We start from the raw sequence: 24,008 nt of genomic DNA on the forward strand, positions 1-24,008 counted from the left end.
AGCGTATCTGAAATGTATTTTCCATTGACGCCTTTTTTTTTGACTCGTCAATAACGCGACATTCACAACACACAATATAATAAAAACACTTGGCAGGTGTGATAAAAGCCTTAAACGTGTATGCCAAATATAAGAGGAGCACATGACTCAGTTTGTCCTGAACAAACAGACGTACCTGTCATATGTAAGTGGCTAATTGAACCTCGTGATACTCTCCTCTCGAGAGAGAGAGAAGCGCGTGATACTTCTCTCATCTTTCATTCACTGTTATCTCAAGAGACTCTCAATGCTACTCGGGAGAAAAGGCTTCTTCTTCTTTTCTTTTTTTTTAATTCAGCGTGACGAGGAAGATTTGACATCAAAAGGCAGAAGACACTCACACACCTGCTATCCCTCCACACGGCTGCTCGCGTCAACAAATATTAATCACCGAGAAAACCCCTCGAGAGTTAAAGGTCCAGCACGCGACAAGAAGGTTTCATACGCGGTTCAATAGTTGTTACTGCGAGAAAAAAAAAACGCAAAGGTGCAATCACACTTCTATCAAAACAGTTTCTCTAATAAAAAAAGAATATTGATTATTTGTACAAAGAGAAAATAAGGCACCCTGAGACTGAAGTGTTCCCCTACCTGCCTCTGGAACGACACCAGCATCAATTAAACAGCCTGAGTCACACCGGAGCTATTTATCAAATTACCCCCATCCCGTCGTCTCAGCCTCGGCTTTCCTATTCTGATATGGGGCTTAAAAAACGTCAAAAAAAAATAAAAAATAAATGTTGGATGTATCATTTAGGAAATAGTAAGCCCCATAAATATTTGCTTTTCAGAAGCAAAAAGACAGAAACAGACATCTCCACCAAAAGTCTGATAAAGAACCAAAAAAAAAAAAAAAGATCTTTTTACATCTCTGGTTGTATGAATGTGAGTTTAGATTACGGGACGTATAAAAAGTGATATTTACACGCATCACATTCACTCAGACATCGAGACAATATTCAGTCAGCATGAACACGGAATGATATAATCTTAATCCCTATTTATAGAGAGCGCAGCACAAGTCTCACGAGAGCCTCAACCCTGATCTTCAAAACAATATCACAAAAAAAATATACTTTACCTTCGACACAGGCATCTGGACACGCAGTTGTTTCTATGAGTGTATGAGTGTTATTATTGCTGTGCGTCCCAGCAGATAGTGGCACACTTCATCCACACACACACACACACACACACACATACACACACACACACACACACACACACACACACACACACACACACACACACTGACGAAGCACGTGTGCAGCACAAATAAATGCAGACAGCTTAATCCAGTGTGACCATATGGGTTTTTTTTTTTCTTCCCCCCGTGTCGGTTTTTCTGGACGTTTTTTTAGTGCCGCTTGTTTCCTCCTTGTTCTGGTTCTTGTCTGTGTTGTTGCAGCGGTCCCAGCCTCTCCCCCGGATCGGTAATAACGTGCATGCCAACGTGTGTGCGAGAAACGGAGAGAGGGGAAGAAGAGGAGGAGGAGGAGGCGGAGGAGGAGGAGGGGGTTCAAAGAGGGATTTGGTGAAGGAGGGGGGGAAATGAAAGGGAAAGACAGATGGAATCAGAGAGAGACGGAGGTGTGATAGCGAAAGGAGGAACTGTAAAATATGTGATGTATTAAAAATGTACAGAAAGACGTGGAGAAGATCAAATGCAACTAACTCTCTGGAGACTAACGCAGCGAGTGTCCTTCATTCATTCACCCCCCCCCACCCCCCACCCCCTCTCTCCCTCCCTCCTCCCCTCTCTTCTCCCACATGCTATTTTTAGAAGTTTCTCTGTCGCAAATCAAAGCACTGAATCAAAACCTATCAAAGAGCAGGATGTTAAGGGCCATGTCTTTCACACCTAATAAGAAACACACACACACACACACACACACACACACACACACACACACACACCAAACCTGATCTGTCACAATGGCCATGTGTCTGCCTCAGACCTGAAGGGAGTCATGTAAGCTATTCATCAGGTCTTATCTTATCATATCATGTGCTAATATATAATGGACCTTGCAAATAGCTATTTTAAACACCGTCCATTACACCGCACAGACGCCGTCTCCCTCTCCATGTCTGGCTAAAAGTCTATCCAGATGATGCATAAAGTAATGAGTGACATTTAAATAGTCGAATATCAGCTTACGCCAAACTAGATTTCAGTCTTTGCTCTTTTGCTGCTTCCGCCTCTTAATTGGCAGCAGAATGTTTTAAGTTCTCGATCTGGCTGCTGTCGTCAAACACTTTTGCATTGATCAAAAAAACGTCCTCGTGTCACAAAGAGCAGAGCAATTTTCCAATTAAACTATTATCCCGGCTCCATTACATGTTCAGCCAAACAAACGTAAAAGTAAAGAATGTGCATAATTAAAACGGAGACCGAATGGACTTGATGCTCTGCATTACCTTCTCAGGACTGAGTCTGCGAGGCTCTTATCTAAACTACCTGGTGTGCTGATGCATCGCCATCATCCAGCAGTTATGAATAGTTAAAGGTGAGCTAAAGTAAAGCCAAACACAACTCCATCGAAGGGAAATCATTCATTTTTAAAGAAAGCCGAGGGAATTAATAATCCAACACCACAGGCCACAATGATTAACATCACTCTGCCGTGTGTGTGTGTGTGTGTGTGTGTGTGTGTGTGTGTGTGTGTGTGTGTGTGTGTGTGTGTGACTGTTAGAGAAACTAGAGGTGGAAGGTAGCGGAGGGGAACAAAGGCAGCGATACAGATAGACAGATAAGAAATGAAAGGGCATGTTTGCACTCGATGGCTGCTGTAAAATTGGAAAAGGTGAAAAGACCAAAATAATAATGAAAGAAAAAAAGAGTGAAGAACAAAATGTGACACCTCACATGATGACGTTTCATCTTTAAGGGTTTATTTCTTGTTTCTTGGTCAGTTTTTCAAATTCTCATCGACACACTTCAGATTAATGTGCCGGAGAACAAAGAAAGTGCCATGAATAACAAATACGCACTCGAATTACTGACAAATACATCCACACTGGAGAAGTATTATCAGAGGGAGCACGAGAGTTTCTCAGTCTCCAAAGAATCCTTACTTCTGCAGAAAAAAGAAAAAGCTTGAGAGTGCTGTCGCTCCGTCTGATGTCACTGACATACATCAGATAAGTGTGAAGTTACTGCAGCAGCCAGTGGACAGCTGTGGTGAACTGGCACACCCTCTTCAGAGAAGAGATTTTTGATAGCACCTACTCTAAATCTTTATATAAACTTAGTGTGAGTAATAAAATAACAAAATGTTAGCTTAAATATTGTCCCCGCCTCAGCTGAAGACGACCAACTTATTCACAGTTCAATGAGGTATAAATGCTGGCCTGCACTGTTTTGCTCTGTCGTCATTAGATCGTTACAGAAAGACATTTCTGGAAGCACAAATCTAATAAAACACGATGAGTCGCAGATTTACTAGAATATGTTTTGGAAAAGATCCTGACATTTGTACCATTTTGAATGAGCACTAAATTTGGACGTCAGGACAACACTTCGCGAAAATAGCATGCGATGTGTGTGCTTGTGTGTGTGTGTGTGTGTGTGTGTGTGTGTGTGTGTGTGTGTGTGTGTGTGTGTGTGTGTGTGTGTGCACATGTGTGAAGAAAGGAAAACAAAAGACAAATGGAATTCATCCATGTCTAATTAGACACAATGAAGGGGAAAGTCGGCTTCTGTTGCAGAGAAACAACGAGAGCAAGAGAAATGTTAATCACATGGTCCGGTGCAGATGTTCAACATATCTTACTCTCAATTTAGACGCTTTAAACTTATCATCTTGTTTTCAGACTCTTGTTTTAGGCTGAGCGGTGATATCGGTGCCGACGCCTGCAAAGTTCTTTCTATCTGCCGTGTATGATGTAAATATTTGTGTTTAGATTTCCCCGTTGACATGACAGGTGTCCACCCACGTCTCACAGCTTCTTCTTCTCCTCACTGGATACCCGCTGAAACTACATACAAAATTTAAAAAAAAACACACGATCCCTCGGCTGCTTGTTTATATCATCCCCGCCCAAAACAAACCCACAGAAAACATCAAGTACACACCGATAAGTATGAATACTGTGATTAAATATTCTGGTGGTGGAGTTGTTGATCCTTCAGCCTTGTTTTTACTCAAAAAGACAAAAGGTTTGGACGTGTTTTGTCCCTTGGACTCTAAAGGTAAAGTTTATTTCACATGGACAGTACGTTCCCCTGTAGATGACAAAAAAAAACAGTTTTTTAGTGATCAGAAATAAAGTAAGGAGCTATTTGAGTGGCCTCTGTTAGCATCGTGGTATCTTCAAGTTGTTTGAATCGGGAGGCTTCATGCTTTCAAATTTGAATCCGTGTCAAATTTATAAAAGACAAGAACTGATGTGAAACAGTGGGAAGGTGGTATATCCTGAAAAGATGCTGCCAGCGTGTGCTGTCCTTCCATAATATTCTGTAACCAAACTGACAGCTTCTGCAGTGAATCCTAAACTAAACTGGGCAGTGATTTTATTTCCTGTTTGTTATTTTGTGTGGCTGCTTAAGATGCAGCGTGCCCCTGGAAGTGAGATACGATTGCATATTCACCGACACTTCCTATCTGTGCCCGAACTCCATGCGTCTTTGATCGAGTTCCCACTTTTGTTTCATTGAAGGCACGTGCCGACTTACAGAGAACACGTTACAGAAGCGCCCGTCGCATTCTTTAGTTTCATCGGGAATCCAGGACTCGACATGTTGAGCGATGGAGTACGACGGAGAGGCGGTGTGAGAGGCTCCCTGTCACACCACGTCACGTAAATGCTGCTTTATAACCACTTCTGCAGCTAAAACAGATTCTCATAAATGAGGAATGAGACGGAGGGAGAGCGGAACAGACACACTTTTGTTCATTAGTGCAGCAGCCATCTTCTTTTCCACCGTTTATGTGAGCTCGTGAGCCGAAGTCGAAAATTGATGTGACTCCGACTGCAAATAGTTTTCTTTCCTCTTCCAACTCAAAGAAAGAGTGCAAGCATTGCTCATCAAACACTAACTGTGCAAGTGCGGTTGTGTGTGTGTGTGTGTGTGTGTGTGTGTGTGTGTGTGTGTGTGTGTGTGTGTGTGTGTGTGTGTATGTGTGTGTGTGTGTGTGTGTGTGTGTGTGTGTGTGTGCAGCTGTGCAAATTTATTTTTCCAGCAGCTTAGTGGCTAATGCTGCCCAGACAAGAATGTACCGGAAGCTTTCAAGTGAAGCAGCTGAGGGACTTAATGACTGCGGGGTACCACAAAGTGTAGGTGTTAGTTTTTGAGCACGCAAACAAAAGCAAATAAAGCAGCTTATTAAATGAATAGTTTATTTACTGCTCACTGTGCATTCCCTTACTAAAAACATCTTGATTCTTATAAAGAAAAATATCTCCACTAATTGTGCAGTCGCAACTGCTTTTAATTTGAAGGCTTAAAGTGCAGCAAAACATTAGTTCACAATTAGACTTCCTTTTTAATACCATTTATTCAGCCCCTGCAAAGGATGACGTTACAATATGAAATAATGTAACGTGAAATAAATAAATATTGGGCAAAGAGTTTGTAATCTGGTAACGATGTCGACTTGCACAAAACAGATCGGTACCGAAGCTCCGACGTGTACGAGTGATTCGAGAGGAACAACAATCTCCTCCTGAAATAAAGAACGGTCCCGACAAAAGTAGGAAAGAGATAGCGTCAGTCTTCCCAGAGCAGATCAGCCCGGCAGGAAGTCAGACAGCGAAAAGCGTAGAGCAGCCAGTCCTCTTTCAAAATAAAACATACAATCATACATCACATCACTAAAATCAACGTCCACCCTTTCAAGTAGGCAAGTTATGTGAAATATTTACAAAATGTTTAGGAGGATGAATGTTGTTTTTTTTATTGACTAAAACACAGGAAGCTGAATTAACTTTGCCTCCAGGCTACTGCACAAAGCAGGACGTAACAACAACAAACAAGAAAGGGTGAAAAAAAGAAACCATTTAACAACATGCACCTGCTAGAAGCGCAAAAATCAATGAAAAATGACCAAATCAGAGGGTCAAAATAAAATGCGTCACGTCTGAAATGCTCCCAGCGGCAACACATTCAGTTCAGTGTCTTTATGTCGGTCTTCGGTCTCTATGATTGTCCTCTGTTGCGCCACATGACAGTTCAACATCGTCTGCTGTGTAATATCTTCGCCTTCATCTCCATGACTATCTGACTCACCCTTAAATCACAGACCACTCTTTGTTTGACTTTTTTTTTCATCTATAACTTCATTTTGTACTATTTGATATCGGGCTAGCAGAGTGACGTAATCCAAGAAAACCGACAGGCCATCAGATATTCAAGCTGAGGTGAGTCATCGTAAACATTTGCTCCAAACCCACTCTGTTAAACATATGCTGTAAGATAAATAAAGCTCCGCACGGAACAGAAACAGGCAAATCCTCATTATGGGAGTCTCAGGGGGACTCGCAGATTAGAGGCCAAGTGAAAAGGGGGATGGTGTCCAGATACCTCCAAAGAGAAGCATTGAAAGTGTTCAAGGACTGCAGGAAGTAGGGCAGCTGCTGACATCAACAGTGTGACGGAAAATAAGCCCATTTGCTGGAAAAACATGAATGAGAAATGTAACACGAGTTGATAAAAAGGAATGTGGTCTCTCTGCAGCAACTGTGTGTTTTGTTTAGTTTTCTTCTCCCTGGAGTGGATCCTGCTCTCTCTGCACACTTCAACACAGCTCTTGAGGAAGGTGCATGCTTCAGCTAAGTGTGGATTTACTGGGCTTTGTGCACGAGAGGAGCAATACAGTTTCTGACACGAGGGAAATGTGGGAAATCAATGGGCAATTTTCTAAAGCTCCTCGGCTGCGATTCTTACTCGCTGGCAGGAATACAGACTATCTATTCGCTTTAAAAGATACGTTCTCCGGTTGACTGTGCAGCAACAATGAGGCAGAAATGAAGCTATTGAAGCACCAACAAAGGTTTATTCTTTCACGTTAACTTCTTGGAACATCCACCGGGATGTTTTGAGCTGCACACAACACAAAGTCATGATTCGGGGACGAGTGGGTGGAGAACTTTTTGTGTTTGGTCTCTACAAAATTAAGATAAATATATTGATAGAAACACTGCAGCAGATTTGCTGCATGTTTAGTGTGATTTGAAATTGTTAACTTCGTTTTTAGGCGTTTATCTGATGCAGATCTCTCTAGCGGAAGGATCTGACCCACATGTTTGTGTACATATCTATCTATAGGAGTGTGTGCTCCTTTTTTTTTTTTTGGGCAATATGAAATTACCCGAAGGATGCTTCCCAAGACGCCGAGTAAAATACACAAGATGCTTCGCTTTCAAAGTCTCTCATTCAACCATCAGGATGCAACAAAGGCATTGTCCTCCAATCTCCCACGCTTGACAAAGCTGATTTGCATATTATTAAATACATCTGGAGTTGACTGAATACAAACTATGTGCCTCCAAGGTACTCCAGGGAAATGCAATCAAAAGTGAACTAATTTGTCTAGATGTAAAATGTTATGATTAAGCGTGTATTCCCACTTGCCTTCGGGACAGCGCTCCGATTTCCATTTAATAAGCGATTACAATGAAAGGTTCTAATAACCGCACAGAGGACAGGAAGGACAGGAAGGATTCTGGGCAGGACGTGTCTGAGATTGTCCCATCAGCTGCTCCAGGACTAATAATGAATTATTAAAAATCCTGTTTGTATATGAAAATATTATGCACTCCCTCCAGCACTTAGCAGTGTTTTTGTAATTATGTCTGTCTGTATCTACAAAAACTGCTAAGTCAGCAAAATTTAAAAATTGAATATTTTAATGAATGTTTGTAATGGCTTAATTTGAACGTTTAGCTTAAATATTATATAACAAATGTATCTCAAACTTTAGACTGATTTCAAAAAGCTCAAGTTTCAGATGTGCGAAAACGGAGAGAAACAATGAAAAGTAATTAAACAGCTAACTGTGGATTGGGTCTTCAGTTAAATACTAAAAGGTTGATTTCGCTTTGTAACAATACATCAGAACATATAGCTTGAAGTTTATTGATCTCATCTTTGATGCTGTGTGTGTTTCCATGTTAATATTTGATGAATTCTTGGGCAAAGTTCTTAAAATAGTTCAAACACTGAAGAATATTTTGGGTAATCAGGTCTCACCCTGGATCTTTTCAGACAACCCAAGAGGGCAAAGATATACACATACACGTAGATAAACAAATAGATAAATAAATAGATGCACATGTAGTGAGACAGGATAAAAGACTGCCGGCTCGTCCTTCTTTCTTTCTCTCTTTCATGAGCTGATTAAATGAAGGGCCGATATACAACAGGTGTGTCATCTACACTCGAGGCTATTTACCCTTTTAATGCCCTTTCTCAAATGAACCGGGATGAATGAGCTGCCGTTCATCAAAAATGAAAGAAGGAATGAAGAAAAAAAGAATTACAAATTAGAGAAGCAAGAAATGTGAATGATGTTAAAAAGAAATGATGTAAATCTAAAAAATAGTCAGCTATAAATAAACCATATTGATCTTTAACACCAGTGAAAACTGCTCCAGAAGACATGAATCTGTGTGTTTGGTCCAAAGTTATGACTGGCACTCTCTCTTTTCCAAAAATTACAGAACCTTTGAAAAAAAAAAAAGAAAGCTCTGCGCAGATTTCCCTGGGTAGTGCTTGAAATGACCAAACTGGGCCGTGGTAATCTCAGTCACGGCTCCCCTGCCGCCAGCCTCTTAATCAGGCCAGTCGAAGCCCAGTGAGCATTTAAAGATCCGTTACGGTGGATCTCTGCACACCGTCGCGCTACATCACAGGTTCCCAAACTTTGCGGACCGCCTGCCGCTACCAGAACAAATTTCCACAAGAAGCACTTCGCGCTGCAGATGAGACGATAACGTTTCAGTGATTTGACCGTGAAAAGGCGACATAACGACAACGCTTTCAGAAATCAAAGAATGTAGTCATGAACCAGAGCGCTCCCAAACTCACATCACTTCAAATCAGCAGGAGGAGGCGCGCAGACGCAGATGTTTTCATTCTGCTTCCTCAAAGCAACGACCGACGAGACTGAATCGCACTGCATCAAACCAACGTCAGCATCAAATAACTACGTGAAATGTGCAAGTGGTTGTTAAAAGTGAGAAACGCTCAGTCGTATCAAGCATTTATAACCTCTTTTGTTTTGATACTCCAGCACGTAACTTTACTGTTTTGCTGAACACATCTAACAGCATTTAATTGATAAAGAAATTCATATTTCCCTTATTGGTTAGTAGAGACCCAAAACAGAGCTAAAAGGAGTGAGCACAACTCAAAATGAGAGCTAACGTTGCATCGTATTTGCGGAGGTGTGAATATGCAACCGTTTGCTAACACATGAGCCGAAGGTGGGTTCAACTCGTTTCCACTGCAAGTGTGAAAAAACTAAATCCCAGGTCACCTGTTAGGCCAAAAATACAGAATATCTTCATCCCAATACGTTCAACAGACACGTATTTAAGGAAAACTGAAGCCATGAACAAAAACTTTGCACAGTGAAAGGGAAGCGAAACATGAACACAAGTATGTCAATGAAAACACAAAGCAGTCGACCCTCCGACCGTCCCGCTGCGAAACAGCTGATACAACGAGAACCAAACACGCACGTTGGTTTAAATCAAGTACGAGTAACAAAACACCACATCTGCTCTTGTACAGAGTTGACTGAGCTGACACGGACCAAAGCGGAGCAACTATTTAAACGCAGCCGGATAAGACGGCAGCATTTAAAGCTGCCCAAAGACACGTGAGAGCCACTGTAACTGGAGAAATCTTCATTATGGTGGTGCAAGACTCAATGTGTATGCTTGGGAGTGTGTGGTGTTCACGGGGCATCGTGATTGGGGGGGGAGGATGGAAAGGGGTCCGGGGGGGGGGGGGAGGATGCACCATATATATGCATTCCCATGTGCTCATGTGTTTTACCGACTCGTCTCAAACAGGAAATGCTCCTACATACGTGTGTCCATGTGTCGTACCTGCTCGAAATGCGGGACGGTGGGTTCCCTCCTGTGAAGCTGAAGCTGCTTGTCAATGTTGTCCTTCAGGCACTGACACACGCGGCGCTTCTGGTCGGCTGAATAAGCTTCCAGGCTGAGCAGGCAGTCACACTTCTGGAGAGGGAGAGAGGGAGGGAGAGGGAGAGAGAGGGAGAGATGAGCGAAAAGGGGTGGAGGAAAAGACAGCAGGCAATTAGGCATCTACTGTCAGAGAAGTAGAGAGGAAGCGGCGTCTCCTGATCCTCGGGCAGCGAAAGCATTGAAGACGGGTAAAGCTCAAGAGAACAAATTAGCGGATTACAATATGAAGCGTGAATGAAAGAAAAATGAATGAAAGGCTGTTTTAAATAAGACTTTAAGACCAGCAGTGTGATGAAAAAAAAAAAAAAAGAGAAGTGAGTGCATTCAGAAAAGGACAATAACTAACAAAAGAGCTTGATTTTTTTTTTTTTTTATCGGTCACGAGGGTGTTTGAAAATAAACGGTTTCCTAAAAGGATTCGAACTGTCCTTCATATTCAGACGTCATCTGAACTTTGTTTTTTTTACCGCAGAGCGAGAAGTGCGTACAGCAAACTGCTAGCTTTAGTGAAATTAAATAACGGCCGGTATCTACTCTAGGCAGAACTTGATATGCTGAAAAAATGATGATGCAACCGAGTATCAAGATGGCGAAGAGTACAAATCAATGCATCTCTGGGGAATACATGACAACGAGTATTTGACAGCCGGTGTTTAATTGGCAAGAGTTGGCGACGTTCGGTCTGATAAAGTTTTTCACTTATAAAACATTAAAAAAAAAAAAAACTAAAAAAAAACATCGGCCATCTTCAAGACATCCAGAATCTGTGATCTGTTGTCTGATGTCAGTGATGTCCAGATTACATCATTATTGGATTAATGGGCCCATTTTCTTTTGGCCACAATTCCAGCAATGTTCTTTTGATAAAAGACTGAGCTTCTATTAAAAAAGAAAAGAAAAAGGAGTTTATTTTTGAGGTTGTATAAAATCCAGAGTGAGAAAAGGTGTCTGTTGAAAAACAGACAAAAAGGCTCTGACTTTAACATTTTAAACATTCAGCACATCTTTTTTTTTTTTTTTTTTTCCGCATCAACGTTTGTATTTGCTGCTGCAACCATTAACGGACATTATTTTAGCTCCCTCACAGAACTGACTGACTGACTGCAGATGGAAATGAGCTCGTATCTAAATCTGGTACAAAGCATCTTTTCTCTCGGAGATGAATGCATTTCGTGTGCGGCCTCTGTCGTAAATAAATCTAATAAACCAATAACTGGGATTTCGCTACTGCCTTTTAAAACGGGAACAAAGCTTCGGTTTATATTAGCGTGTTGTGTGTAATACACAGTAATGCTTAGCACATTTCTGATTTGGTAATCCACGTCTGTAATTACCGAGACAGCATTTCCTGTGGAAACACAAAACGTATGGTTCTCGCAGTAAAATCTCTACCAGCATTACACATTCACATCAACTGAGGTTGAAGACCTGATGCACTTAAAGCCTGCATTGATGGTTGTAGGTTCAAGGCTGAATGTATGAATTCACCATTTCAATGTAAAGCACTTAATACAGACAGATAAGAGACGGAAAAAAAATTTGAAGTTAGAAGACAAAAGCGTTTGTGATATTGACTGTTTTCAACCGTATGAGATGATGAAATAGAGGCTTTTTCACAGCAGACTAGAAATCAATGTTGATGTTCTCTGATGTTGGACTGAATCTGAGTCTATAAGGGTGCAACAATAATACACACACACACACACACACACACACACACACACACAAACATACAGACTTCAATGTAAACAAACCACATAACATTGCTTTCTGTGTTGTTGTTGTTTTTTTGTTCTCATGTCAAGCGTAGATTCTACATGTCAGAAAAGGTCAGCAGACGCTCTTTTACAGAAAGCCGCAAGGTGAAGTGAAACATGAGCAGCCATGAAGCTGGAAATAATTCTGTCCCCGATGTTTCCTGAAAACCACGTTTCGAGGGACCGTAACGGCCGCGATGAGCAAAAACACACAAGCTGGATCGTCTTTTTATTGATCTGAACACAGAAAATGGAGGAAAAGGTTGTCGAGGTTTGTACCTGCTGTATTCCATCTCCAAAAAAATGGAAGTAAATGAATAATTAAAGGAAGTTTCTGTTTGTCTAAGCTACAGGCATTAGATAGCTGACTGATTACCTGATTTAATGCTTCTATTATAGATATTATATTAACACAGATCCACGCGACCTTTTTATTCAACCTTTTGGTCTTTTGTACTCTACATATTTTTTTCAAAGCATCGCAAATGGGGCTTTGACGTGGATCAGTCTTGAGGCGTCATCCCCTCCATGACCTATAAGACACATGTCTCTAAAAGATAGAGCCACAATAGAACAAGGAGGGAAACAAGGACATCAGCGGAGGGTCATCATGAACCCTCCGTCCAACGAAGAAACGAGGGACAACTTAAAAACAATGCAGAGGCTCGGAAAACATCGCCTCATATGTTCAGGTCTTTCCAGGCAACTCCTCCACCGCCCCACGAGAGATGGAGCAACATCTGCGTGAAGCAATTCATGACCCCCGGTGGCAGCATCCACCTGCATCCACACACACACACACACACACACACACATACACACACACACACACACACACACACACACACACACACACACACACACACACACACCTTTACATAGCGTACACACCAGCTTGAATTCCTTACTATAAATGCATCCCTACTCTCGCTCCATATTCAGAAGATGTGATGATTTCAAAACAACGCCGTACTACAGAATAAAGAGTCGTGCGTTTTTGTTTCGCATCACATTTTTAAAATGCTCTTCTCGGGAAATCCTACCGATGATTCACGCGTCTCCAGCTATCATTTACATTTCTCTTCTCCATCTTTGTTATTCCATTATTACACACCGGTGTGCTGCTCCTGACAGCGACATGTACACATCACGGCATTACATCGGTTCAAACCATCAGTCGTGCCTGTAAACTGTCGACAGCTGGTCACAGATCAGATGTTTTAAGCAGGAATGGTCCGGAGCCAGCTGGAGCTTTCTATAATGTTCCCACCGCAGTCTATTTCAAAAAACATCTGTCTCTAAGTTTGACCCAGATTTAAGTGATACTTCCCATTTCTGCACTATATTTCTCTTAAGGTTAACAAAAATGAGCAATTTTAAAGTTTTAAAATCACAAATAAATTGAATTAACTAACAATCTTACCCGTGTTGCAACCAAATCAGATGCAACATCTATTCAATTTGAAAAAATTCACTTGAATCTGCCCGAGACTGTGGAGGCAGGTCCTCGGGGATGTTTATGTTAAGTCATGTTTGGCATCGTACAGCCTCCTGTCAGTGGCCCGCTGCTGGACGACTAGCCGGCCTTTTCCAAGACAAACTGATCTGTCAGTTTCAGCAGCTGAGTCAAATCGTAAACAAAGCCGATGACTATTTATCTTATTTATAAAATTATTACCTAAATAATCACATTAGTTAAAGTAGGTAATGGTTTCCTTACATTGGTGCACCCTTGTTTCTAAATGCACCCCTCGAACAGATAAACATAAGAGCTAATAATATCAAACTCAGTGATTGGCCACAGGTTTGGCATGGAGTGGCTAAAAATACGGGCAGAATTTCCCCTTAATCAGATTGATTAAAGTGCTCCGTGGTTGAAGCCCCCCACCCCCACCCCCACCCCACCCCCGGAGCCATCTGGCAGACGAGTTGTCAACGTGTCACTGGACGGCCGTCAACACGGCTCACCGAAACAGCCTCAGCACAGGTTAGCACCTTTTAAATGACAGCTAATATTGTTGGTTTAAAAACGACCCGTTTCTAAAGCTCTGTCCTCGTGTGGCAAAGATCACATATAATTCAAGTTTAAAGGCACAGTTGGACATTTTGGGGACATTTGCTAATTTGTTGTCTTGCTATGAATCAGATGAAACTCACGCCGGTGGCTCGGGTCAATTAGCCATCTCAAACCAAAGCTAACCAGCTGCTGGGTGGAGCTTCATTTGCATACAGAAACAAATACTAACGTGGATTCACTCCTCTCATCTGCTGCTCAGCATGCTCATTTTAGGGGAATTGTTTTCAGAAAGACCAAAAAAAAAAAAAAAAAAAGACTGATCAGAAGGAGTGAATTTAGCTAATGGGACCACAATGACGTGTGGAAAACATTTACTGACTTTGTATTTCATGAGAGAAGTTGGCACTTCTTGAAAGTTGGTGGTTTTTGATTGGGAATCTATTGGAGCCAGAGTTGTTGTTTTTTTGTTGTTTTTTTTAGTTTTTTTTTTAGCCAGCCCCTGGTGGCCCACAGAGGTATTTCACTTTAAGACAATTACGCATTCGCTTCACTTTTTTGTGCCCGGAGATTATGTCCATTTTTATATTTAGTCTGTGATTCCAACTGCAACTCAATCTCAGCTTCAATTATTCTCTGTGCTATGTGCACCGGTTGCAGATGATAGTTTAACTCCTTCAGATGAAATTCAGTTTACTTCAGTACACGAGTGTTTTAAAGGAAGAAAATTGAAGCAGGTCGAACTCGTTTTTAAAAGTACATATATAGAGAGAATGCAGAAAAGAAATAGAGGATCAGTGCTCTAATAGTTATTTTGATATACTTCCCAAAAAGAAAAATACATAAAAGCAGGAATGGTAAAATATAAAATCTTAAGCAGCTTTTTAGACCAAGTATCAAGATTAAAGTACTTTTTTTTTTTTAGTGCAAGTCCCCATACACCGACACACCAAGCACTTTCCTACCCCATCAGTCATCGCCGTACGCTAGAGCTGCTCAACGGAGCTAGCTACACATAAAACTAGCAGCACGTCATTGTCCTAATACCTCGTAGTCCTGCTTAAAGAGGCGCAGGCTGCAGTCAATACTTCCATGTCCAAATCTCTCAGTCATAACCTTCGTCCTCTCCACCGTTTCTCCGCAGTGGGCTATTGGGTTTCACCTCCAAGCCATCGAGGCTTTGTAACTGCAGCACTTAATAGGTTTAAAGCTGCCACATAAGTGACATGTAAACAAGACTTAATGATGCTCAAGCGGCGAGCCGCCTCTTAGTGTGGAGCATCCTCACTAATGTAACTGGATGTTGAGGAAACTTAAACTCTCTTTTCCTATTTACTGTCGTCTCCATATTATTTGATCTTCTTGCTGTCCTGGCACATCTGAAATATCTCCTCCATGGATTCACAAAAATAATGTTGTACAGATTCCCAGAGAATGAATCCTAGGACTTTGGTGAGCCTGTCAAGTAGCACCACCATGAGTTTTTACATGTATAACGTCTTGACAGCTATTGGATGGATTGAAATAAAAATGTGTCACAGATATTCACGAGGATGAATTGTTATAACTTTTGGTGACTTTTTCATCCATCTGGACAACATTGTGATTTGTAATTTTCCATTTCCAATTAATTTACTACGATTTAATGCAAGCACACGAACATGATGAACGTTGTAAACTCTATACCGACTAAACATCAACGTGGTTTAATGAGCATGTTCGTTTAACAAAAAGCGAGTAACGAGGTTGAAAGTTTGGTTCTGACCATGAAATAAAAGCACCAAAGTCTCGTCCCCTCTGAGAGTCGGGTGCGCCTGCACCTCGACGTCCAGCGTATTAAGCGTGTTTGTGCTCCTGCTGATGGAGGTGCATATTCTTCATTTAACAACAGAAGCTATTCCCCCTCAACTCGGTGGCTTTCCCACACTCTTTCATCTATTTCTGGTTTGTTTGTCTGGTATTCAGCTCAGAGCTCTTCAGCGGGTTGCCAAGACAAAGCTGCCGTGAATAGAGCGTGTAGACTGGAGTCCTTGGCCCGAGGCCCTTCCTATAGCCACCAGGGAGAATGATAAGCACATGACAGGGCCTGCAGGATGTTTTCTGAAGTCAGCTGCTGTTTCCAAAAACTTTTTCCCTCTCGGTTTTCGTCTTTTTTTAGCAGCAGTGGAGTTGCATATTTTCTTTCGTCATGATCATTATCCGGTCAGAGTTCACTGATAATTCACTGTAGCAATTATCATGGCTTCTTCTGCCTTTTCACATGATCAGTTGTGCTTTTATTGCATAAGCATGAATGTACAATCCTGCATAAGATTAGCATTCAGGTCAATGCTGCCTGCATCTGATGGAAAAAGGAGATAAAACATAATTTAGTACAGCTCAGAGGAACACTTTGTCCTCCTCATAGATCTCAATGCAATCATTTCACTAAGATGGAGGTCGTGAAGTGATTATATTTAGATGTATAGCCGCACAGAGCTGCCAATCTAAACTGGCATATTAAATCCCATCAAAAGTAGCGCACACTTAAGGCTGTGGCTTGGCTGGAGGCGAGAGGGTATATCTCAGTACAACGGGACCCCTGAGACATTGGTCCTGGTCCTGTCCTCACTCTGTTATGGATCGCAACCATAAAGTTCGTATTTTGCTGACTAGAGCCCCTGAGTACGTATCATTCACCAGACTGCAAGTGACAGCTTGAACAGTATGTCATGCAGTCAGTGATGCACCTGAAGGCAAAGAATTAATTTAAATGCATACGGGGATGCATAGAAAATGAATACTGCGCATACACACACAGCAAACAAGCACCTATGACATGTCCACTCGGTTCTGGACAGCAGTTGAGTCTTCATTTGGAGTAATTCAATCACAATTACTGTTACTGTTATTAACTGTGTCCACAAACGTCACATGGACGTCACCCCGCGCATAATGAACCAGGAGGCTTGTGACCTTTCCCGTGCAATCCTCTCAGCAAAAATACTATTTGTATGCACAACACCGCCTGATGACGGAGCTCCCTCGCTGCTCCACAACCTACATGCGAGCCATCACACTGTGATTTCACCTCGTTTGACGGAGCGTCCGCTTATCTCATCTCTTCTCGATCATCGCATCTCTACGCTGCTACAGGGTGACAAAACATAATTCAAATCTCTAAACCACTACCTGCAAACTCCATATGAAATAAGGCAAATCCGATACGAGATAAAAAAATAAAAAATTTTTTTTAAAAAAAGCGCATGCAAACAAGATGATGTAAGTAGTTTGAGTCATTGTTACGGCTTTGCTTTGGTAAGTGGAGATTATTCATGATTTTATCGTCATTAGTGGGGACTGCATTGTGCCGATTAGACACGAATGGCAGTTTCTGGGAAATAGAGGTAAATGAGTGACCATACACTTAATGGAATTCTCATCTTTCACTTGTGGAGACCTCACTCATATTAGCACCCATTACTAGAAGCACATTAAACAGCAGGTTTTTGGTAGGATATGACACTGAAGAGTACAACATACTTCCATATGTTCCTGTATGAGTTCTCCTCAGCTGAGTAGAGCCCAGGGAAAAATCGAAACTCCATCAAAGTTAGTTTTGAGTCAACACAAACACTTCTAAATTATTCTGACAGTCTGACATACAACAGTGTTATTGTTGGTGAGAAGTTACACTTCGATGACAATGAGTGGCACTAAACAACCATAAAATCCTCTTTATAACGATTCTTTTTTTTTTTTTTTTTTTTTAATGTCCTTCTTGATTTCTACCGTTTCTGTTTTCCTCTCTAAGCCTTTTTCAGACTTACGTCTCCCCCGTCAGAGAGCAGGTGCCGCTGCAGAGAGCTCTCCTCCCTGACGAACCTCCTCTTAGGCCCGACTCGGTCAGCCAGGTTGCCCATGATCACTCTGCAACGATCCGGACGGACTCTGCTCGTCAATAATCTCAGACGCTGTCTCTCCGTACTCTTGATGCGTTTTGTTTCTTTTTTTGGTTTACCTACACCACGCCGCCTCGCTTCCTCTCCTCCTGCGTCACTGACACACTTACACACACCCAACAGACACTTCATTTCCCAGAGACACAATCTCAACCCTCCTCCACACGCACACACATGCTTTTTCTCGCGAGTTTAAATCTGGGTTAGATCGGTCCCGTTTCGAGCAAGTGCTAAAATAGGATGACCTCCAGCTGTGGAAGAGAAGGACAGGCAGGAGTAGACAAGAGAAGACGAGACGACCGTAACAGACCGTTCACAACTTCAGGAGACACACAAGCTTTTCTTACTTCCGCAAGAATAGAAGTTTGATTTTACCTCAGTCTGCGCTGAAATCATTTAAGTTAAAAAAAAAAAAAAACAGACTATTTCAAAGCTAATTATTTCCTTTCAAATTAAAAGTGAACACAGCAGGCGACAGAAGTTCCTGAATAAAATGAAATAGATGAGAAGTCCTCTTGTATTTTCATTGATGCCAGTATAATGCTATATTAAGTTAAAGAGGAAGAGTGGGGAGGTCTGTTGCATGATGAGTCAGGAAAGGAAAGGAAAGGAAAGGAAAGGAAAGGAAAGGAAAGGAAAGGAAAGGAAAGGAAAGGAAAGGAAAGGAAAGGAAAGGAAAGGAAAGCTCTTGAGTTTCCTGTTTTCCATAAATGGGACACGTGATGACACATGTTCACCACATGATGCACCATAAAATGTTCCAAAACCAAGTTTCCACTGGGCAAAACATGTGCACAAATACATGTGTCATGTGGTCACATGTAAGGAAAGGAAAGGAAAGGAAAGGAAAGGAAAGGAAAGGAAAGGAAAGGAAAGGAAAGGAAAGGAAAGGAAAGGAAAGGAAAGGAAAGGAAAGGAAAGGAAAGGAAAGGAAAGGAAAGGGTGACATGCAAATGAAATAAACTAATATTAAAAACTGAATATTTTCCACAAACATAAACACGCCCATAACAGTACATGAACACACACAAAAAAAAGCAATCAAACCAAAGATAAACTGTTGTGGGAGCAGTTAAAAAAAAAATCAATATAAATGTAGAATATTTCATGTTGGTTTGTCAGCTTTAGTTACAGTATACATGTTTGTAGTTATTGTTGCCGTCATGATGAATCCAGGATCAGAGTATGTATTAACAGAAATGGGACGAGAAAATGCAATGTTTAACTAAAAACATGCACCGAGCAAGGAGAGCCTCTCTCTTAGTTAGAGTGTGTGTATATGTGACCTTTGCACAGGGAAGCCAGAAAGAGCAATTCAATTAGAGGCCATCGCATGCACATCTCTCATTTGAGTAAACACAAACACGCACACATAGTCACGGTCATTTCAACATGTCTTCATCATCTTTGATCAGCAGAGCTCAATAGTCTTGTTATTTAAGACCTCTGTTGAAGTCTCCTTTGATATCTTCATGTCTCTCCTTCTCTTTCATCCCCCTCTCATGTCCCTTTACTTCACACACCAGCGCGCCCTACAAAGGCAGCAGGAGGTCAACCACTCGGGGAAGACGGTAAGAATTCAAGATAAATAAGCACTGCAGTAGTTTAGCAGAGGGGGGGGGGGGTGCCTTTATCGATTATTTGCTCATTTATAAGCATATTTTTAATCAGAATTAAGTTATATAAAAAGGTAGTTCATCATAAATGATATTGAAATTATAAAGTACCTTCTAGCATTTCTAACAGTCGAAATAAGAATCAGAGTAAGAGTGTGCTGTGTTTCATTGTGACTACCGCTTTCTCCCAGAGGTACGAAATAAACTGCTGACAGCTAAATCAATACAGATCCTCTGTGTGTGTGTGTGTGTGTGTGTGTGTGTGTGTGTGTGTGTGTGTGTGTGTGTGTGTGTGTGTGTGTGTGTGTGTGTGTGTGTGTGTGTGTGTGTGTGTGTTATGTTTGAGGTCAAAGCAAATCTCCAGGAGATTCATGTCAGCATGCGTGTGCGCGATTGTGTCTGAGTATCTGACAGGACGGCCGCTAGAAAACGTCTGAAAGGAGGACGTGTGTCCAAACTGTGCCCGACTACTGTAACTGGGATCTGCAAATGTGTGATTTATGTGTTCAAGATTGTTCATTTCTGTGACAGAATCCTATGAAATAAACTCCATATAAAATATAAAAATAACAGCTACCATAGTGCCTAACCACACAGTCATGTGGATCTTTTTAATACGGTGTATAAAACCTAAAATCTGCCTTTAACTTCCACAAACTTTCTCTCTTTCTGTCCCATGCCGACTTACGCAAGAGTCACTATTTATATATGTTGCCTAATTGGATAGACTGAATAATTATGGAGCTTTTTCCTTCTTCTTTTTGCAGCCTGTGGGATAGTCATCAGGCCCCTCGTATTCTGTCTGGAATTTCAGAAAAAAACAAAAAAACTCTAAAAGATTCATAAGCTGCTAATGAGGCTACGTAGCACATTTCAAAGCAGTGCGACAATGTGTATGTGTGTGTGTGTGTGTGTGTGTGTGTGTGTCTGCAGCAGACGGGGGGGTTTATATATTTGCTCAGTGAAAAGATAAACCATATGAGCAGACACTTGCAGCCGAAACAAATTGCAGACGAGTCACGGTGGCGGCATAGAGTTTAAATAAATTTAAAAAAAAAAATAAAAAAAAAAGCAGAGAAATAGTTCAGCTGTCTCTTCAGCTTATATTTTAAAGCACTTCTGAGACCGTCAGCCGTGAGAAGTCGGGAAAAGCTCCAATTTGAAAAATGACTCCTAAAGTTGAACTGGAGCTCTCATGAGGCGTCAGCAGACTCCGCTAGAGGTGAGTTTAGCTTAAAGCTGAAATCATTTCAAAGTTTTTATTTTAGCAACTGTCCTAATGCACAAATGGGTATTTTGATTGTTTTACATTTTTCCTCTGGATTTCAAGATCCATCCATCCCCATCACAGTATCAGAACCATCCCAGCCTCCTGGTTTTGTTTGCCTTCATGCTCTCTCTGCTGGAAGGACAGACAATAATGAAACTGATATTTTGAGAGATTTTAAAACTGATTATGAAGAGCAGCACTGAGCTAGTTGTTGTTTTCGGTTCCAGATAAAGCAGCTGAAATCTCTGTTTTAAGACATTAATGGAGGTGATATTTAAATTTATATGACCTCTTTTGAAACATATGGAAATTATTTTTGTATGTGGTCTTTACAATAATTAAATAAATAGGAAAATATTATCAATTGTGCTTGTCGTTCATCCTAAAATGACAGCCCGAGAGGTGTTACAGCAGATGTATAACTATTTTTCATAATAACTAGGATAATCGAGTTATCAACTCTTAAACAAATCACAATGTAAATACACAGATTACTTTTTATTCCATCTTTAAAATGCGTTAGACGTCTAAAGATGATGCTTATGTCTTAATATCTGGCATAATGCAACAAATACTGCAGTAAAAACTGTTTTGTTTGAAAGAGGTCTGAGAGGAAGTCAGATCGGAGAAAGACACACAGAGAAAAGACATTTTCATTAGTGCTCTCTGCTAATCCGTGTCTTCCCTGTAATGTGATTTCCACCAGAGTCAATTGTCCCTCCGGCTCACTGCTCACATCAGAGCCTCCTTCACTCTCAACACACATAATACTCTTTCTTACCTCCGTCATGTGAATCAGGTAGAATCTCAGCTCTTCTGCGTAATCTGCAAGACAAGGAAAGGAAGAAGTTCATTTTAAATCTCTTTCCTTCCCTGCAAACTTTCTCCTGGTGCCCTTTTTTTTTGTTTTGTTTTTTTGAAGTCACTCCTTTTCCTTCTTGTACATAAAAGCAGCCTCGTTGATTTACGGTTTTGATTTTGCCCAAATACTTTTATTTATGGAAAGCTTTTACTGTAAGTCAGCCTTACACAGTAGACATCCTCCCATAATTCACTGAGGAAGCGCTCTGCGCGACAGGCCTGTGGGTCTGGAGTCAAGATAAATGCTTTTAATCGAGTGAACACTCACACACACACACACACACACACACACACACACACACACACACACACACACACGCACTTGAACGTAGACCCGCGTCCTCTCTACGTTCACCCGGTTTGACCGCTATCACACTACTGAACAGGCGGTCTTCACAATACATGGGTTTGGTAAATATTAACAAACACAAATATGACCATGGGAGAGGATCGGGGCGTGCCTCACCTCCCTCCGTTGCCGCAGTAACAACAATAAACACGTTCAAACAGTCTCTCTGTTTTTACAATCTTAAGCATTAAATATCTTACTGACTTAATAGGCAATAACGCAAATAAAAACATATTTACAGTAGGTAGTATTTCCTGGAGCGATTTGATCGTGAGCGACCAAACAAGTGCATCACATTTTGATTCGATTGTTATTGATGACTGAAGAGCCTGAAGCAATTAGAGAAACGAGTGAAAAAAAACCAGTCATTTTTCACATGAAACAACCAAAACGGTTGTGAGCGGGTCGCCAGCAGGGTCCACATTTATTAAAAGTGTGTTTCTTTGTCACAAACAGCAGATGTCACTGTTGGATATCTTTCTGGTTTTCCACCAAGAGGAGAACTTCTGGGAAAAGATAGCAACTCACATTCTTTGTGATATCCATGTCTTTACTTTTAACAAAGTTAAATAAAGGTTCTGTTTTCTGTACATCAAGAAATCCTATAAGCCTAAAAATACCTTTTTCTTAATTGCTGAAAGGTTTTTATCTCAAATGTGAGAAAAAGAAAGTGGAATAAATTTAGTAATTCCCTGTCATTCAAATTTTTTTGATTACATACTGAAGAAAAAGTCCCCAGAAAGTAAAAAAAAAAAAAAAGAGATCTTGTTTTATTTATTGTTGTAAAGCTGCTGCTGATGTTTGGAGGGACACATGCTACTGTGATTTTGGACTGAGGTTTTATACCAGTCATTGTTTCCCACGCTCCTCAGTGTGGTATCAGGGTAACAGGAAAGCCCCTTTATTGAACTGTGTGCCATTACCTGCGCGCACGCACACACACACACACACACTCACACACACACACACACGCACACACACACACACGCACGCACACACACACACACACGCACACACACAAGCTCGTCAAACACGCCCTCGCTGAAACAAACACAATCCCCCGGCGCCTCTTTCCTGAGTGACGCTGCCGAAGCGAAATAACAATGACAGGCAGCCGGGTGGAGGTGGGTGTGTGTGTCTGTGTGTGTGTCTGTGTGTGTGTCTGTGTGTGTGTGTGTGTGTGTGTGTGTGTGTGTGTGTGTGTCTGTGTGTGTGTCTGTGTGTGTGTGTGTGTGTGTGTGTGTGTGTGTGTGTGTCCTCTAATGGAACACACACACACACAGACACGCAAACCCTGGCGATGGCTGATTGTTTGGGTGTGGGATGGAGGTCAGAAGTGATCCAGAGGAGGCGAGCTGTGTCCGCGGGGGAGGAGGTCACCCTTAATCTGTCTACTAAAATCAGAAATACTTGTGCTAAAATACTTTTACAACACTTTTTTTTTTTAATCACGGCAGTATTAGCTGCAAAGTGGACGTTTTTCTGTTTAATATCCCTGTTGTGTCGCTGAAAATAATAACCCTGTGCAGTATTTCACGTTTCTTTGAGATGTCGTTAGTTCAAAGGCACGAAGCCGGCCACCCCGACCCCAAAGTCTGACTCACACCTTATGTTGACACACAAATAATGCCGAACTTTGAAAACTGAATAAACAGTAACCTTTGAAAACAAAAGATAAAAAGACGGACAAGAGGAAGAATACATTTTGCAGCCTTGTTTACAGATGTGCATGCAGCAGCTGGATTTTACTGCTTGACTTATTGAATTAATAAGTGTGTCCATGTGTGAGTCTTGGCGGGAAAACGTAGAAGATTTGTGGACTAAATGCATCCAGAGTCTCAATGAAGAGTGAAAAGGAAGCTTCAACAAAACAGAGAAAGATCATTACTTAAAAAATATAACTAATGTGACTGAAACTGATATTTTTTGTGATCATACTAAAAGTGAGCACTGATTCTATTCAGTATAATATTTAATAAGAGTCATGATTTGCATGATGT

The 24,008-nt window shown here is 41.3% G+C and overlaps 1 protein-coding gene across 8 annotated transcripts in view; it reads right to left on the bottom strand.

Annotated features, from left to right (window-relative positions):
* rgs3a (regulator of G protein signaling 3a) overlaps positions 1 to 24,008 on the bottom strand; it is a 119,616-nt gene that overhangs the window by 41,473 nt on the left and 54,135 nt on the right. For 6 of the 8 annotated variants that reach the window (XM_069171579.1, XM_069171598.1, XM_069171592.1 and 3 more), the window contains 2 exons: positions 21,580 to 21,623; positions 10,099 to 10,233 (listed from right to left, as the gene is read on the bottom strand). In XM_069171579.1, coding sequence (XP_069027680.1) covers positions 10,099 to 10,233; positions 21,580 to 21,623 — 179 coding nt within the window. Of the gene's footprint in view, positions 1 to 1,120; positions 1,466 to 10,098; positions 10,234 to 17,780; positions 18,310 to 21,579; positions 21,624 to 24,008 lie in introns of those variants that run through there. The other 2 variants (XM_069171620.1, XM_069171629.1) reach the window with 2 other exon arrangements.

The sequence above is a fragment of the Embiotoca jacksoni genome, unplaced genomic scaffold, assembly GCF_022577435.1.
Source record: "Embiotoca jacksoni isolate LCO1_2020_lvr unplaced genomic scaffold, fEmbJac1.0.p SCAF_10, whole genome shotgun sequence".
Taxonomy (NCBI): domain Eukaryota; kingdom Metazoa; phylum Chordata; class Actinopteri; family Embiotocidae; genus Embiotoca; species Embiotoca jacksoni.